At 39.3% G+C, this 19,280-nt stretch overlaps 1 protein-coding gene across 3 annotated transcripts in view; it reads left to right on the top strand.

The window, feature by feature from the left end:
- pde4cb (phosphodiesterase 4C, cAMP-specific b) overlaps positions 1-19,280 on the top strand; it is a 46,106-nt gene that overhangs the window by 8,285 nt on the left and 18,541 nt on the right. The window contains exon 3 of one of the 3 annotated variants that reach the window (XM_079483880.1): positions 199-392. In XM_079483880.1, the coding sequence (XP_079340006.1) occupies positions 199-392 (194 nt within the window). Of the gene's footprint in view, positions 1-198; positions 393-16,686; positions 16,897-19,280 lie in introns of those variants that run through there. The other 2 variants (XM_079483882.1, XM_079483883.1) reach the window with 2 other exon arrangements.

The following is a 19,280-nucleotide window of genomic DNA, read 5'->3' on the forward strand; positions in this document are numbered from 1 at the left end:
TTTGGTGAAATTGAATCAAGGCGCACAAATTACAAAGTACTACACCATAATTCTATATACCATCATAATTGTTCATTAAGAAGTGTTACTTTAATATTTAAATCCTGAATTGGTAAATAACTTTTTTATAGAACAGCTGTTACTCTGCACTTCAACGGTTTTTGCCTGGTTAACTCATAACTTGAATTCTTCATTCAGAGAAGAAGGTTGTCCCTTACCACCAACGCACCGGACCCTCGCCCCAGCTATGCCATTCGCCGCAGGTTCTCCGGGTCAGTCATGCTTCCACCTTTGGCCCGCAGACACTCATTGCTGGACGGCAGGAAGTTACAGAACCTTGAAGCTCTGTTTAAATCAGCCCTGGCCGGTGTTGAGACCCAGAAGGAGATAAAGTGAGTACTGCTGCACAGAACATTCCCTGACAAGTAGATGTAGTGCTTTGATAAAAATACACGGCATCAGAAGTGATGTGTTCAGATCTGATTCTTCACCAGACGTCTGTTGATTAAAGTACAGCCAGCATCACATCTTTCCAGTCTCAGAAATCAGAAACAGATTGCTTCTATCTCTTGTGGATGGGTTTGCACTGAATGTGCCGTTACAGACTCACTGAGTGAAATATGAGTCTGATGATTTGATGAATGTATGAACCAAAGAAGGTGAAAGTGTGTTTTTGTCATCTCAAGATGTAAGATTCTGAATCCAGTGAACCCTGGAAAGTAAATGATGGAAAGATCATGGAGATTTGAGCAGATGGGTGGGGAATTCCCCCCAGATGCTAAGCTTTCAATGCACTGTGTTTACTGAGCCGGTAAAAGGGCACAACGATTCAGAATGTTATCTTATGAATTACATTCTGTAATCTCATTTGCACTTAATGTATCCTCGTTACGAAATTAGGTTGTTAAAGTACTTCTGTGCTCAAAGGATAGTAAAATACAATAAAATCACAACAAACAGACACCAGCGCGCAGTTTTTAAAGAAGATTAAATAAGTACACAAGGCTTAATGTGTCGCGTACCAAACTTTACAAAAGGCAACAATATTTCTTCAGGTTTATTTATTTTCTTATAAAGTTTCTAGCTTCAGATTCTAACTGGCTGCCCAAAACCCATTTGCTTCAATTTTCATCCTCCTCGGTTTGAACTGTTTACGGTGGGGGTGTGAAGCACCTGGTGATGTAATGCAAACGTCGCTCGGCTGGATCTATATATCCGCCTCAGAGCGCACGTTCCCACTTCAGTCGGGTACGAGCTGCAGATATGTAACTGCGCTCGCTGCTTCTCCTTTTTGTTGTCGGTCAGACCTCAATATCTCTCAGACGGTGTTTGAAACCACCCTGTCTCTTTCTGCACCGGACAAACAGCTTTGATTCTGCGAACGCGCAGTTAACTTGAGCTCATCAGGCGAGTTTTCAGCACCGGTGACAGGTGGACAGCTCCACGGACCGGAAGGATTTATACGAGATGACAACAAAATCCATTTATATAAACTCTTGAATTTGGTCAGAAAGTCAGAGCTCAACTTTTGTGACGATGGAGTGCTCGGCGTTGAGCAGGGAAGGCGCTGGTTTGGCCAAACCGCCCATGCATTTGTGGAGGCAACCCCGAACTCACATCCGAATCAAGCAGCGGTACCACTCCGACACCGAGAAGTACCTGTGCTGTAATAAAACCGCGGAGACATGCCGCCCGGGTCTCAAAAAACCACGAATGTCCTGGCCGTCGTCTTTTCATAAACGGTAATTTGTTTCAATTCTCCCCTTTGTCACTACGAACTCAAGTACAACAAACTAACATAAGCATGTGAGTTACAAAAGCCAGTATAACCTTAACATTAGGATACATTAAGACATTTTATACCATGATTTATTTATTTAGCAATTTACTATTCGTGTTGTTGTTGATGTCCCCCAAGGAATTGAAACATGTTTTAGTCAAGACCCTTTTCTGATCTTAAAGCATTGCCACACACATACAGTAGAAACAGTGCATTGATTCACCAGTCACCCACACAGTGCTGTCTTAAAATGAAAGCTCAAGTTGTGCACAATGTGGCCATGAAATGTTGTATTATAAATAGCTTATGTTAAGGCAGCCTATGGCCCATGAGCACTGATTGTTTGGCATCCAGCTTTGAATAGAGCTGAATCACAGATAGTCAGATGTAGGTGTACTAAGGTGACTCATAACTCTTATTTGACTTTGACTTGTTTATTTATTTAAACTCTCTTACTCTCTTATCAAGTTTTAGAATCATCTTTTTTTCCATAGTATTACATTAACCTGAACACGTATGGGTTTGAGTATTGAAAATGGAAAACCGATTTCCCAACTGAAATAGCAACTTCTTTTACTCTTGGCCGATTTTTTAAAGAACTGGAAATCAAAAACATCACATGGCTATACATCACAGTGTTTTGATTTAATAAAAGGCAATACGCAGGAGAATTGAATTACAAGATCTTTTGACCTCTTATCTAGTGTCCTCTGGGATTTTTAAGTCAATTTACTTCCATGTGTTATCTTTAGGTTGAACAAGCAAAGACGGTGTCATTTTTCTTTTTCTGTAATTGCATCGACAATCAACATTTGGTTCTGCGCAAGTTTCTAAAGCTTTTTACAATAGTTCAGCCAAGCAGATCAATGACACATTGTGAAGACGAGCAGATATGTCACTGCACCCCCGGCGATGAATTCATGAAAAGCAGTTCAAATGCTATGAATATATTTACAGCTTTATAAAGCTTGGCCCTGCATTCGGGATTATGTGTTTTTTGTGAGTAGTTTGGCAAGGAAATGTAGAAAGTTTTGGCAGTGTGTTTTTTCTGGTGAACAGTGTTGTGTTGCCGGAATTGATCTGAAAGCATTCAGGGAAGATTCTACACATTTATAAAGTTTGCTTAGTTTACAAAAGCTCTGGAAGTTTTGAGATACCTTGGTTCTGGTCTGCTTTAGAAAACGAATACAACAGATGCAAGTGTATCATAATTTACTGAACACTTCGCTGAATGATTTAGCATGCAGTGGCATATGGCAACGATCGTGAAATGAGACCCGATTAATGTTCATAAAATCAAAATGTCAGTGATATAATCATATAATAAGTGATAGATCATTATAATCATGTTTGTCAAAAACTGTAAATTCTGTCTTAGTGTCAAACGGTTTTAAGAGGATTCATTATTAGTGTATTTTAGCTTTAAGAATATATTAAGATGTTAAATGAAGTGACCCAATTTTAAATAGCCCTGCGGGTTATTAGAGTCTCTTCCATCTGTTAAACCACTGACTGAGCTTCACCCTGCAGTGCAGATGTGTTATCTAAAGATTGCACAACCGTTCGTTCAGACATCTGAGGAAACAGAAGTCATTTACACATTTAAATTACATTGAGGTGGTGTCAGCTGATTAATGCTTTTGTTGTGTAATTATTTCTGAGGCACAGGTAGTCTAGCTGTGATGTGATTAAAAAATACGTGATGAATGCAAAACATTGTAAGGTGTAATAAGCATCAAGATGTGAAGGCTGTTTGAAAGGAATCAAACGTTATACATGTATTTGTCAAAGGCAATCCCAGAATGCACAGATAAAATGAATTTCATCCAATACCAAAGGGCAGTGTTGAGACAGGTCAGTTTAAATAGAATATTTTATCCTAAATTTGTGTGTTTGTGGGTAGATAGCTGATAACTGAAATCGTAATTCAGACTTTATGAATCTAATACCTTAAAATGAAAGATGAATATGTTGCACACAATTGAGGACAGACATTGAAACAATTGCTATTTAGTCAAAATGCGAACTATTTTTCTAATCATTATTCTGTTTCTTTTATGTTATTAAGAAAAATGTTTTTCTCCTGCGAGACTGTTGCTTCATTTCTCTTTCCAGACAGAAATGACTGATGCAGATTATATTTTAATGTCATTTAATCAAATGATATGAGGCATACAGAACTTAATCTCTTTTCACTTATATTGCCCTCAACCTCACTGAATTAATTTTAATAAAGCAATGTGTCCTCAAGCTCGGCCAAAATGAGGAAAAAATACTATATACCATCTAGCTTTTAAGCCCCTTCATTTTGTTGTCAAGATGGCAGGATGTGGTTTTACCCTCTGGGGACACGGTACAGAATGGGTCAGAGAAAAAGAGAATTATATCCCCTCATCCCAGACCGGGACGTACTTTAACAAGCCACCGCTGGAACACAAAATAACTCTCTAACCTTCTCGCAATCTTTACATTTTGACTTCAGAAATAACTATATAAATGTAGAGTAGACATGTGCGACATAGAAAGCCTTTCTGAACAGAGAATGCCGCTTTCGTCTGCCCAATTGAAAGAGGGCCGTTTTGTTCCTTAACCAGAGATTTTCAGTGAGGACACGTTGTTCTTTTGAGAGGTGATTGTATCATTGAGCATCTTTTCAAGGATAGTTATCTCAGAGAAATTGTTATGAAACTTAATATTGAAATCACTAGAATGTCATTTGGAAGCTCAAAAATGCTAAGGAATACACTTTATTATCACCTACATTGTCTGCTTAGCTTGCGGTGTAAGTGCAGAAATGTTTTTTTTTTCTGTCAGCGACTGAATATCTGTCATTATCTGTCTGACGGCAGTGGATTGGCAAGGCCCAGTAAGACCCGACTTAGCTGAGTTTCTTCTTTCGGTGGCTTTCTGTCAGAAACAAACGTGTTTTAGCTTATTATTTGCAAGTTGGTACAGATAAACGCCTAAATATTAGACACCATTTAACATGATATATTGATGCATTTTGTTATTCAACACTCACATCAATCCTGTGTTACTGTACAAAATGCGGAATTGAATCAGGATCATTACCTTGTGTCTCATATTGTTTGTTATTAGATCTGTATGAATGTTTTATGTAACCAGCTCTGCCTATCCACATTTCGGAGAGCTCAGTTTTGCACTTTTATTTTTGAGAATTTAGACGGATTCAAAGACGTCGACCATGCAATATGACCCTTACACGCTCAAGCACCTGAACACTCCTGCTGTCATATTCATCAGACTTGACTAAATAAATCACGTAGATCTAATTTGCAAGAGGTGAAGTGTTTTTTGAATGGCTATAAATGATTGCCTGGTCGGATAATTCCATTGGGGAATCACACACACACAAATCCAAATTGTGGCTATGAATTGTATTTAAATGTAATACAAATTGGTAACAAATGTTTCCAGAGACGCAAACACAGTTTTTGCCAGAACCCAAACTCAGCTTATGCCCTCTGATCTCGCTCTCTGCCAGCCACATGGTGCCAAATCTGTGGAATGAAACTCATTTCTCATTTCGGGGGGTTAGGTCGGGCAATTGTTGCCACAAGTCTGTCTCTACAGGCCGCGAGGAAGGTGATGACACAAGCACCGTCTGGTCACTGAGGCCATGCACCTGACCCCACAACACTGTGACATTATTACATAATTAATTCTTGTCCGGATTTCTTCCAATATGTCAGTAGCAATCTCTCCTAGTGTCCACCTGAACATTCCCTGTACCCTGTGAATTTCTTTAGAGCTTTGATTTATCACTGTGCACCAGATCTTTACAATGTCTGGAGCTCTACTGCCTACTCTTTCAGATGAGACGTTAAACCGAGTGTCTGACTCTCTGTGCTCATTAAAAATCCCAAATTCGCCCATTCGCCTCTATACATCATCATGGCCCCTAATCATCCCATATGTTCCAATTGGCTCCGTACTAAAGCGCCTCTCCACCAATAAGCTGGTGTGTGGTGGTCGTTCTGGCGCAATATGGCTGCCGTCGCATCATCCAGGTGGATGCTGCACATTAGTGGCTGTTGAGGAGATTCCCCTCCTTCCATGAAAAGCGCTTTGAGTAAATGTATTAATGTAAAGAATTAAAATGATAAGGAATTGCTCGACATGTGTCTCTATTTTAATGTCCCATAATTGCATGGTGGTGATCGAACTGCTATTTTGCAGCTCTCAGACTCTCCAAACAGGAGCACCTGCCGTGGCAGTACTTTTATAAGAGATCACGTAACGCTTCTGAATGCAGCTGTGTGCTGAAGTTGTCCTGCAGAAGATCATGTAGTGTAAGCACAGGGCTTGTTTTCATTAATAACAATTATCTATCAGACCTGGGTAAAAGGTGCAGAGCTAGTTCTAAGTACATTTTAAAGCAAACATAACAATGTTTAAAAAACTATCATGGCAGATGCTGGAGCTATATTTCCTAGAACTGGTGCTTGCTGAGACACATATTACAAATATTACTGTCCACATTTAAAAATCACCATTATTCACATCATTAAAGCGATAATTTAGACAAACATAAAGTCAATGGGGTTCGGTGTTGTTCGGTTATCAATATTCTTCAAAATATTTTATTTTGTGTTCTGCAGAAGATAGAAAGTCACACAGGTTTAAAATGACATGAGAGCTAGAAAATGGGAAACAAAATGTTTTTTTATGCATTTAAATTAAAATGGGACCTGAACTATAACAGCAGCATAATTCTCACAAAACCCATCAAACATCAAAAAAAAAATGTTGTTAATGTGAAAAAGAGAAATGAAACATATTATATGACATTAAAATCTAAATGTTCTCATTGTTTGTATGACAATTACATTTTTGCAACTTGAGAGTGATGTCTGAGACGGTATAAATCAAGTTTTAAAGGAACAGTTCACCCTAAAATGAAAATTTTCCCTCAGGTTGTTCCAAATCTGTATAAATGTCTTGTTCTGTTAAACACAAAAGAAGATATTTTGAAGAATGTAGGAAAGCAAACAGTTCTGGGGCACCATTGACTGCCATTGTCAATTGTCCTACTATTGTAGACCAAGAACTGTTTGGTTACAAGCATTCTTCCAAATATCTTTCTCTGTGTTCATCAGAACAAAGAAATGTATACACATTTGGAACAACTCGAGGGCGAGTAAAATTTTTTTTTTTAGCAAACTGTTCCTTTAAATATACCTTTCTCATAAACCGCAATGTAAATGATCAATTACTGAAACAGCCCTTCAACAGAGACCAGGATTTACCGAAACCTTCGTCGTTCTTAAGAATAAATCGCTCCCACCTAACTTAAGAATGACGTAGCGTTAAGAGGGTTTCGGGAAACCCAACCCAAGGCTTTGTGCTGATTAGCTCAGTGGCGTCTGAATAACAAACCGATCAATACAATGATCTGGGTCACCCATAAACACTACGTATCCTGAGCCATTATCAGATGATGCCATGGTGGTATTATCCTGTGGAGAACACTTTATAATAACTTTTTATTTAAGTGTATTTTATTTATTTAATAATGATCAATTTATCATTTATAAATTATAAAAACAAATACAAACCAGTTATTTAGGAGTCGTCTGTGATCAATAAATGATGGATTCATTATTTAAATACAATTATAATTCTTATGATGTAGTAAGATAGTTATCGTCACTCTTTTATCCAAAGCGACTTACATGTCCTATTGTTATCCTATATGTAGGTATCTGCAATCCCCTGGGATCGAACCCACAACCTTGCGTCGTTAACACAATGCTCTTACCACTGAGCTACAGCTACAGCTAGCCCTGGCATCCGTCAGCATGGCCGATTTCCAGCCGATCTCTCTGTGAGCCCTGCCTGTCTTGAATTTGGGCCTGACGACTCTAGGGTGGTCCTCAAACCGAGACATGGCTATGTACCAAAGGTGCTCTCTACCTCGTATAGGGCACAGGTAATGACGCTTTCTGCCCTCCCCTCCTCCGAGCAGGACCCGGAGTTAAACCTGCTCTCCCCATCAAAGCACTGAAGGTTTAAACCTACCCCTTCAGCTCTCGGAACAGCTCTTTGTTTGCTTCGATGACCGCACCAAGGGGTCCCCGGTCAGGAAGCAGAGACTTTCTAAATGGCTAGTTGAGGCTATCACGCAAGCATATTCTTCCTTGGGCCTTTGATGCCCCACGGGAGTTAGAGTTAGCCTCGTTCTGGGCTTGGTCTAGCGTTAAGTCTATATCAGCGATTTGTGCGGCGGCCTGTTGGGCTTCACGGTCCACATTTACCACATTCTATAACCTGGATGTCCCGGCCTTATGGGCATAAATAATCTTATTTGACAACTCCCAAATTACTGTTCTATATTAGTGTTTGTATTGTTTATATTTGTAAGATGATAAACTGATCATTAATAAATAATGAAAATACAATTATTTAACACTTTATAGACATGCTTATGAATCAAGAATAAAGCTGATGTATGTTAATGTAGGGACAATGCTTTATAAATGATGAATAAACTGTTTACTAATGCATAAATAATGATTAATAGTATGCAGTTATTTTAAACCAAATTGGTTTAAAAAATCTGAATTACATACGTTTTATAAATAAAAGAATAATTTGCTCATCTGCTAAGAAATACCATGTATTTTTGCTCACTGTGCGAGGATGTTAGCAGAGAGACATTGAGGTATTTTTTCTCCCAATTATAATATGTGCTCATGCGGCCTGTCTAATGAGTAGAAACTCATCATGTTTCAGTTCAAATTGCCATCTGCTGTGTATATCTCAGACACGCAGAAAGCCTGTTAACAGAGATTTTCAACAACATTCTTCTGGTTTATACAAACACACAGATGCATCTTTAAGCAGAGCTCAGGTGTGTGGGTAAAGCTGGTCATTATTTTCCAAAGTCAAGAACGGCTCGCAGATTTATGATTCATTGCAAACACTGTACAATACAAAATATAATTGAACTGATTTTGTAATGTTTTCCAAAAAGAAATAATTCACCCAAAAATGCTGTAATTACTTTTCTGTGTAATACAGAAGAATGTTTGACATAATTGGCATCAAATATAATGGTGATATAATTGTGCATGAGTAAACAAATTACCATCAAACCAAATTTGTATAACACAAGGTAAACTGTTATTCAATATAAATACAATTGTCCTTGAAATACTTTTGACATTGGGGTTTGGCTTTCATCTGGAAAAATGACATTATTTTTCGACATTGTTGTCGTCTCTCTCTCTAAAAACTATAATTGTGGTATATAGCACTAAAAGTTGTTCTTGAGTGCATAGGGGAACCACTTTTAGTGCTATATATTTTGGTGCCTCAGTGGTTCTTCAGCGGTTCTTTGGGATGACTGAGGTGTTATATAGAACCGCTGAAGAACCATACAGGGGCTAAACAGGTTCTTTCCATGGAAACGGTGCTACAGTATATAAAGTAGCACCTCAGTTACCCCATAGAACCTCTGAAGAACCACTGCAGCACCAAGATATGGTGCTATATAGCACTTAAAGTGGTTCCCCTGAGCCACATTTTCTTTATAGTGTTTTGAAAACTTGTTTGTCCAAATTCAGGGTTCTTTACTAATAAAAATGAACTAATAAAAATGAAAATCATGAAGTATGGAGATACAAGGTTTCAGAAGGACAGCAGTGACATGCAGTTTAGGAGTTTAGTCATAACTTGAAAAGCCACCATTGCAGAAATATTTTTATGTAATACTGTACATGCATTATTTTCTTACATCAGCGGAGGACAGTGTTTTTACAAACTCTTCTTGAATATGCTTCCATTAGTGAGTAAATTATAATGGGACAATCTTTTGATTTCATTACCATCACCCATCATTAAGGCTGATGTGATTTCGGTCTGTAACCTCCTGTGTCGGGTCAGAGGGGCTTTGCAATATGGCAGATGATGAATATAGGAAAAGTAATGTTCCTGTACATTGGTGTGGAGATAGCAAATGTGCTTCATCTTCTTTTATCTGGTTGCTAATTGAAATGATGTTAAAAGCGTTCAAGGCATTTGCTTGGTTAGGGTCAATATTTCATCTGTAACACGCTGGGACCAAATCCAGATTTATCAGAGGGGGATGGCACAAATGCAGCGTGGCTCACGGCAAAAGCAGATGGCTTGTCGGTACTAAACAAATGGGCCAGCCTCAGTTCTCTTATGACAGCATCAGCGTCCACCTGTTCTCCAAAGCACAAATTATCACTTTTTCCCCATCAGAAAAAACATTAAGAGTAGAGTGAGAAAATGGCTAAATAATTTTATATAACAGGTCTCTTTAGAATAGGTGAGGTGCGTGTTCATTGTTAGTCTGTTGGTCAGGGAAAACTGTTTCTATTGCGAAGGCTTTAAGATGAACGTTGTCAGGTGAAGTATGACCAGGACTCTTGTTTTTTTCTAGCAGGACTGGTTGCTTACAGTTTTCATGTCATAGAATAAACGATTACATTAACATTTACATGTAGTCACTAAGCAGACGCTTTTATTCAAAGCGACTTACAAAGAGTTCATGGAGCAGTAAGCGATATGTTATACAGGAGCAATTATACAATAGGTGCTAAGATGTATGATAAAGCAAACTTATACAAATAAAGTTATATACATTTTAAATGAATTATATCATATATCATATCCTTTTAAAATGCAAATAGTGGACAAGATGAAAATTATGAGGTACCATACGAACATTTAGACCGGGGTGGTGGTCCCTCTTTTTAAGAAGGGGGACCGGAGGGTGTGTTCCAACTATAGGGGGATCACACTTCTCAGCCTTCCCGGAAAAGTCTATGCCAGGGTACTGGAAAGGAGAATACGGCCGATAGTAGAACCTCGGATTCAGGAGGAACAGTGTGGTTTTCGTCCGGGCCGTGGAACGCTGGACCAGCTCTATACCCTCTACAGAGTGCTGGAGGGTTCATGGGAGTTTGCCCAACCAATCCACATGTCTTTTGTGGATTTGGAGAAGGCATTCGACTGTGTCCCTCGCGGCATCCTGTGGAGGGTGCTTCGGGAGTATGGGGTCTGTGGTCCTTTGCTAAGGGCTGTCAGGTCCCTGTACGACCGAAGCAGGAGCTTGGTTCGCATTGCCGGCAGTAAGTCGGGCTTGTTCCCAGTGCATGTCGGACTCCGGCAGGGCTGCCCTTTGCCCGTAATTTTTATGGACAGAATTTCTAGGCGCGGCCAGGGGCCGGAGGGTGTCAGGTTTGGGGACCACACGATCTCGTCTCTGCTATTTGCGGATGATGTTGTCGTGTTGGCCCCTTCAAACCAGGACCTTCAGCATGCACTGGGACGGTTTACAGCCGAGTGTGAAGCGGCTGGAATGAAAATCAGTACTTCCAAATCCGAGGCCATGGTCCTCTGTCGGAAAAGGGTGGCTTGCCCACTTCAGGTTGGTGGAGAGTTCCTGCCTCAAGTGGAGGAGTTTAAGTATCTTGGGGTCTTGTTCACGAGTGAGGGAAGGATGGAACGGGAGATTGACAGACGGATCGGTGCAGCTTCTGCAGTAATGCGGTCGATGTACTGGTCTGTCATGGTGAAGAAAGAGCTAAGCTGCAAGGCGGAGCTCTCAATTTACCGGTCAATCTACGTTCCTACTCTCACCTATGGCCATGAGCTTTGGGTCCCGGATACAGGCGGCCCGGATACAGGCGGCCGAAATGAGCTTCCTCCGCAGGGTGGCTGGGCGATCCCTTAGAGCAGGGATTCCCAAAGTGTGGTGCGCGCACCCCCAGGGGTACGCGAGCTGCCACCAGGGGGTGCGCGAGAGGAAAAATGTAATGGCGATCTGTTTTTTTAAGTGGGATTTTTCCATACAATAAAAAAACATGAACAGTAAACATTTCCTTTGTAATCGCTTTTATTTTAAATAAAAAACTATAATTTATTAGTTTTTGATAGAAACGTAGAAGAAGACCGCAGCTGTCTTCTTCTACGTTTCTACACTGCTCTTATTGTCGCACTTGAAAAGTTTCAGATTGATCCTCGTTTTTATTTAGCCTAGGCCTATTTTATCTATTTCGGAGCCTATTCTCTTTAATGTTGTGGATCGTTTGTAACTTCATTGCAATGTAATTCAAGGTACCGTCATTCTAATTTCCATAACAGTTGTGTTATGATGATGATGATGCTAGCTCCACGGTCATTTAATAGGCCTGGCCTATTGCTGCAATGTTTCTTTTACGCGGCTGAAAATAACCGTGTTTTCTGTTACTGAGCCTGTGTCTGTCACTCGTCCTCTTAAAAGTGGAAGCTTGTGCGTAGCTTTGTTGTATTATATTGAAATTTTGTTGATGTTATTGTCATGCGTGTTTTGTTTTTTTGCGCATGATTAAACATGAGTCTTTATATGGCGATAAAACAAATCTTTGTTGCGTTTTTTTTAAGTGGGGATTGGGGGTGCGCCAACCCTGTTGGGACATAGAAGGGGGTGCGCAGGAAAAAAAGTTTGGGAACCGCTGCCTTAGAGATAGGGTGAGAAGCTCGGTCACCCGGGAGGAGCTCGGAGTAGAGCCACTGCTCCTCCAAATCGAGAGGGTCAGTTGAGGTGGCTTGGGCATCTGTTCCGGATGCCTACCGGACGCCTTCCCCGGAAGGTATTCCAGGCCCGTCCGACCGGGAGGAGACCCCGGGGAAGACCTAGGACACGCTGGTGGGACTATGTCTCCCGGCTGGCCTGGGAACGCCTCGGTGTCCCCCCGGAAGAGCTAGAGGAAGTGTCTAGGGTGAGGGATGTCTGGGCATCTCTGCTTAGACTGCTGCCCCCGCGACCCGGCCCCGGATAAGCGGAAGAAAATGGATGGATGGCATACGAACATTTTAAGTAAACAATGACTTTGTGGTGTATTCAAGCACAACTTTTTTGGGGCCAACCCATGCAACGCCACAGTCAGCTTTCGTCACCAGTTCTTTGTCCCAGCCTGAATATATGACAAAACTTACTTCTGTTATTCAATTCTAGTCTGGATCACTGTGGAGAGTGTTTGGCTTTATTAAAGCACATGACCTTTCCTCTGTTTGGATCCATATCATGCACCTCTGCACATCACGCGGAGTCCTCCAGACTGAAAGACTCTGCTATGATCTGTGGGTTAAGCAAGGTTTAAACTATAATATACACCAAAACACGCAGTCTTGGAGGAGGCGGACACATGAAGGTTATGAAAGGAAGCTTTTGTTGGAATCAGGTTTAGATGTCAGATGAGCCCCAGGTGATGTGTCTCATTGTTTGTTAATATGCTCAGCGTATCCTTGAGACTATCTTCTTTTTAAGGCATAACATTCTCAATCTTTTAGGATTTGTTTGATGTCTTTAGACTGTTGTCCCTTGTGATATGTTATGGCGACATCCCAAATTGAGAAAACAAACTGTTAATAATATATATTTTTATATTATTTATATAATTATTATAAAATTATTTATTATACTAAACATTTTTGCTGTTACACCATAGGCCACATGCACGGTTTATGTCAACTACTCGCTTGCTTTTAGATTTAATGAGAACTGTTAAAGTTAACAGTATTTGGAGATCTTCAATAATATTGACTTTTGACTTGGCAAATCTAAAGTCCGTTTGTGACATTATTGACATCTCTTTCTTTTTAGAAACATCAGAGATTCATGTTAAAAGGTTAAGGTATTTCCACTTGATATCATGGCCGTCCAGGAGAAACATATGAGAGATTCTTATGAGAGCTTTCATGTGGGTGGGTGCTTTGGCTTTTTTTCAGACCAGAACCATCTGACAGTCTTTCTCAACCTCTGGTTTATATCCACAAACACACAGTGATACATGTAGGAACACGACTCTCAAACATGTGTCATCTAACAGGCAGGTCCAAAGTTGTCTGCTTCTCTTATCTGAAATGGTTAAATTCCTAAAGAGATTTCTTACAGAGACTGGAATGTACATACTGCTCCCCGTGGTAATAAAATAAAATATGAACTGGAAAAGACATAAACTTTGGACTACTTTTTATCATGTTATTTATGATATATTTTATTTTACTCTCACATCTTCACTTCTAAGTGATGATACTCATCATACTCACAGCACAAATCATTCTCAAAATTCTGAGCAGCCATTATGCATCTGACAAGTCAATGTTCTCCTTGCTGGTCTTCCTGCAAGGGCTATCAAACCACTCCAGGTGGTTCAGAATGCAGCAGCACGCCTCGTCTTCCAAAAGTCTAAGAGGGCTCATGTGACAACCCTCTCTCTCTCTCTCTTTCTCTATCTGTCCATCTATCATCCATCCATCTATCATCCATCTCTCTCTCTCTCTCTCTCTCTCTCTCTCTCACACTCTCTCACTCTCACACTCTCTCACTCTCTCACTCTCACACTCTCCGGCACCCTCTCTCTCTCTCTCTCTCTCTCACTCTCGCTCTCCCACTCTCACTCTCTGTCTCTCTCTCCCTATATCTCACCATGGAGAGAGCATTTAAGTGTTGATTCTGATGTTAAACCATGTTGGGGCTCTTGTTACAAACCACCGTTGACCAAAAATGTGGGTGATCTTCAATGGAGAATTTTACATGGAATTGTTGCTACAAATGCGTTTATTTCATTGTTAAATCCGAATGTGCAAGATAATTGTCCCTTTTGTGGTGAAAGAGAAACCATATTTCATTGTTTTATGCACTGTGAGAGATTAAGACCTTTATTTGATTTATTGGAGGTTTTATTTACAAATGCTAATGAAATGTTTACAAAGATTGTGTTTATTTTTGGTTTTAAATATTTTAAAGGAGAAACGAAGAAAGGACGGTTGTTAAACTTTATCCTAGGTCAAGCTAAAATGGCAGTTTATATTAGTAGGAAATATGAAATCGCTGGCAGTAGTAAAAATGTTGAATTGTTGTTTAAGGAGCTTATAAAAGCAAGGATAAAACATGATTTTATTTTTTACTCTCATATGAGAAAATTAGAGGTATTTGAAGAGGTCTGGAGTGTACAACGAATGTTGTGCTGGATTGAAAATGGCACTCTGTACTTTGTTGGAGAATTTGAGTAGGCCTTAATTTATGTGATTCTATGTGAATTAAGTGTTTTTAATTTGTTGGTTGGATGTTAATAAAGGTGTGTTAAAAATCAAAAAAAAAATCTATCTCTCTTTCTCTCTCTCTCTCTCTCACTCTCTCTCTGTCTCTCTGTCTCTCTCTCTCTCTCTCTCTCTCTCTCTCTCTCTCTCTCTCTCTCTCTCTCTCTCTCTCTCTCTCTCTTTCAATCTGACTCCAGATGGTTCAGCCTCGTCTTCCAACAGCTTGAAAAACGCTTTTCATCTCTCGCCACTGACTACCGGTTGAAGCCTGTATCAGATTCTAGTCACTTATGTTTGCCTACAGGATTATCACTGGATCTGCGCCGGCATACTTTTACACCCTCCTACACTCCTAGAACCTTGCATTCAGCGAAAATGTGGCATATTGTAGTGTCTTTTCATAAGAGTAGTAAATCGCTTTCTCGCTCATTCACATCTCCATCCTGGTGGAACATTTTTCCTAACTCGGTCCGGTCAACCATCTCTAACAACCTTCAAAAACCCATCTCTGCTGTGAATACTTGACAGACAAAACAAAAAACAAAAAAATAACTCTGAAACTAGTAACTTTGTATTAATACTTATTGTATTATTGCTCCTGTATGACATGTCCGTTATTGTTCTCTGAACTCTCTGTAAGTCGCGTTGAATAAAAGCGTCTGCTAAATGACTAGATGTAATGTAAACGTCTCTCTGAGGAAATAACATGCTCTGAATTTTGCGAGCCTGCATTACATCTTCATGAGAGGAAGCGAACACAGATGTTCATAATCTTAAAGGAGGTTTTACACATATCTTTAGGCGGTCATGACCCGAGTGGAAAATGTTTGACGTCAGAGACCAGGAAGAATGAGTGAACTCTTTTCAGTGCTTTGGGCAATAGAAATGTTTACATGACAGTACGATTGACTAACAAGTTCACAGCACCCCACATTTCAACACTATTTGCAGGATGATGACTGGAGAAGCACATTACTGATAACGGTGATATTTACGTTTACAATTACACATTTGGCAGACACTTTTATCCAAAGCGATTTATTTCTGACTATGTGCAATCCTCTGGGATCGAAACAGAGAAAATAGGAGAACGTATGTAGACTCGCAGGAAATCTAAAACATCCAGATACGAAAAGCAGACAGCTTTATTTCTGTCTGGTTTGAGTTCAAGCAATGCAGTCATGCATGTTCCAACAGGTAGGACTGGTTGTTTGAGTTAAATGACACATTTGGTGATATCAAAACTGATTGTTGGGGGCGGTTTGGATTTCGAAATTTCTTCCGATTTTTAACCAGGCACAGACGTTCTGAAGAAGTCTAAATCAAGTCAATCTTTCTCTGTGGGCAACAGAAGTGCCGCGATCGAGCATGCAGACGACAACATATGCATGTCAGTCTCATGCTGTGTGCTTTCATGTGCTGTTCTGATGCCGTTGGCAGACAGCCACCCACCCAACTAAGGCTATCCATAACACACACACACACACACACACACTGATTACTGTGGCGTGTGACCGCACACCACCCTCCAGGCTCAATGAGTTGTACATCCTTTCTTTTTCGCTTTCTTCTCCTTCCCGCCCATCCAACATTCATCCAACAAAACTAATATGGAAACTAAACAGGACCTCATACCCCTAAATAGCTTCTCCAGGGAGCCCAATAATGTGCTCCTTTTTTTACTACTCAAAGGAGAAAAGCAGTTTTTAGAACTTTCTGGTGAGTCTTATTTGATAAGTTAATGAATCTGTGGTAGACGATCTACAGTTGAGAATGGGAACTGTAAATGGAACCAAGACGTTTGGGACAGAGGCGACAGACTTTGTTTCAGACCCATGAGGTCTTCACCGAGCTCTTACCTGTTTTGGGAGACCGATACTCAATAGAGACGTTCTTTCACAATGTAACTTTCAACACTGGCAAAAGGTTGAAGATTTGTTTCCGCAACTTTTCGAAATGACTCACAAGGACTCTCGTAACCTCCGGAGGAGTTCGCTCTTTAACATCGGCTCGAATCTGAGACGCCACTCTTGTATCGGGTATGTGTGTTTTTTCAAACCGTTGTTTGTTTGCTACGAATTAATTGTGAAATGAGCTCCACGGGGTCTGATGTATGAGGCTTTTTGGATTGGATTGCTCAGTTCAGATCAGTTAAGATTGTTGGTCTGTTGGCTATATTGTTGTATGTTCGGATATTTGTTAGGACTGAGGTGGTCTAAGATCAACTTTGTTATTGGTTATGTTTACGGATTTAAAAAAACAGTGATATGAAACTATGTCTGTTGTTTCATGCAGTGCAAAACAAATGCACATTGATGTGGTCTAATGTAAACAAAAGCCACAGTTTTATAACATTCCCTCTCCCCTTAACCTAGACGGCATATGTTTGATACATAAAAAAAGCGCAGTGAGATATGAAAACATTACAAGCTATTGGAAGTCAATATCATGTGACTTTGGCCAGTTATTGCTGAAGCCCAGCAGACTGCTGCTCTATTATTAGGAATGCTGTGACGCTAAACTCCTCTGAGAAATCTCTTCCAGATGTACCGATCACAGTCTCGCACGTGAGCATGCCAGCATTTGAGGAAACTTCTCAGACAGTTACGATTACGTTGAAACATTTCATCAGCCCTTAAACATCACAGCTGTGTTTAATGAATGGACACAATAAGTATTGAGAATCAGAAAGAAGGCAAAACTAAGATACATCATTGTTGATATTGATATACATTCAGCCAATGCTCGAACTGAATCAGGTCCCCACCAAGAGATGTTTTATGGGGGGAAACAAAAAATGACATAGATCAATGATCATTAGAATAATATTTTAAACTAGTTTTAATAGAAACTTTTGCAAGACAATACCAAATATATTAAAAATGAGTTTGAAACGTTATGTTTTCGAGTGGATTAGCATAATTTTGTATTGCTTTATCAAAGAGGTGCCTAACAACATGACATGTCACCTATAAACAAACCTATAAATTATTGTAAATAATTATTATATATATTGACTTTATATTGTATGCACAGATTTCAGAATTGTCAATAAAAAAATTCTCAAATGTATCTTTTATTTATTTATTATCTTTTATTTTATCTGAGGGATCGCCTTTTACTTCTTATAGGGGGTCCCTAATGGCGTATGCGGATCAATATAGTGCATACATGCGCAATACATACATTTAACTGTTACCATTTCTGTTTACTTTGACATTTTCTTCTTTAATCTTTAAATGAAGTAAAACATATTTTCACAAAAAAACACCTAGCTGCAGTATTTGCTCATGCTTTAGGCTTTCTTTGAATGCAACAAAAGCGTGTGCACAGATTTAGAAAAACTGAAAGCAAAAACAAGTGCAAAATGTAATGGGAACACATAACTTCAACTATAACTGGTTTCTTATGACTAGTTGTCATATGATATTTCAACACGAGAAGTAAAAAGTATCAAGATCTATCACAATGTATAAAAATTAACACTGCTTCGTCAATTATGTTAAATGATAAGATACAACTATAAATATAGAAACATGCTTCACATTAAAACAAATTCCACATTGAAGGGTTCACTTATAGATGGCAACAATAAAAGTTAATTATTGGTCACATATTTGGTGCAGTATTTCATAATCTATTTTTAATGCTTCTGCTGTTCTTTCCACCTTTTACTCTCCTCGAGTACACTTGTGCTCCATCATTAAGAAACTAGTTTCATTCCATGGTTAAATGAATCTCATAGCAGTTACCTGTGTGTGGCTGCCCTCATCTGGATAAAGAGTGAACTGTTTGTTTTGGGTTTTTGTAATATGAAACTCCTTTGAGATATAATAATAACTTTATGCAAAGATGTTATATCACAATAGAGAATGGGTTGCATTAGTCCATAAATAATATGTAAATACTGTACCTTCTTCCTCTGGCTCTATTTTCTTGCAAAAGAGAAAATGGGACTCTAAGGAATGTATTGCATATGGAAAGAGACACTTTTGTGTGTGTGTGTGTGTGTGTGTGTGTGTGTGTGCGTGCGTGCGTGCATGTTTGTAATATACAATATGTACATTGTTTGGCTTAAATTGGAATAGTTTATTATCTATTGGAAATTCAAGTTTCTGCCTGTTTCATCACACAATAATTCTCTGATTATTAATCATGCGGACCTTAATATCAAGCTAAATATCATTGATTTGGTTCAAACCCTGTGTAGGCAGATGATGTGTCTGCAGGTATGTGTTTATTTATGTATATTAGACAGGGCAAAAGCCCATTAACTCATAGAAGTGAATGGGAAAACTGATCTTTTTCTGCATTAAAAGCACGTTCACATTTCTTAACACATTTCAATGGTTTACGATATACGTAGAGTACAAATGTATCATGTCCCTAGGTACTTTTGTCTATAGTTATACTTAAAAATTAA

This window comes from Barbatula barbatula (genome assembly GCF_947034865.1).
Source record: "Barbatula barbatula genome assembly, chromosome: 20".
NCBI lineage: Eukaryota > Metazoa > Chordata > Actinopteri > Cypriniformes > Nemacheilidae > Barbatula > Barbatula barbatula.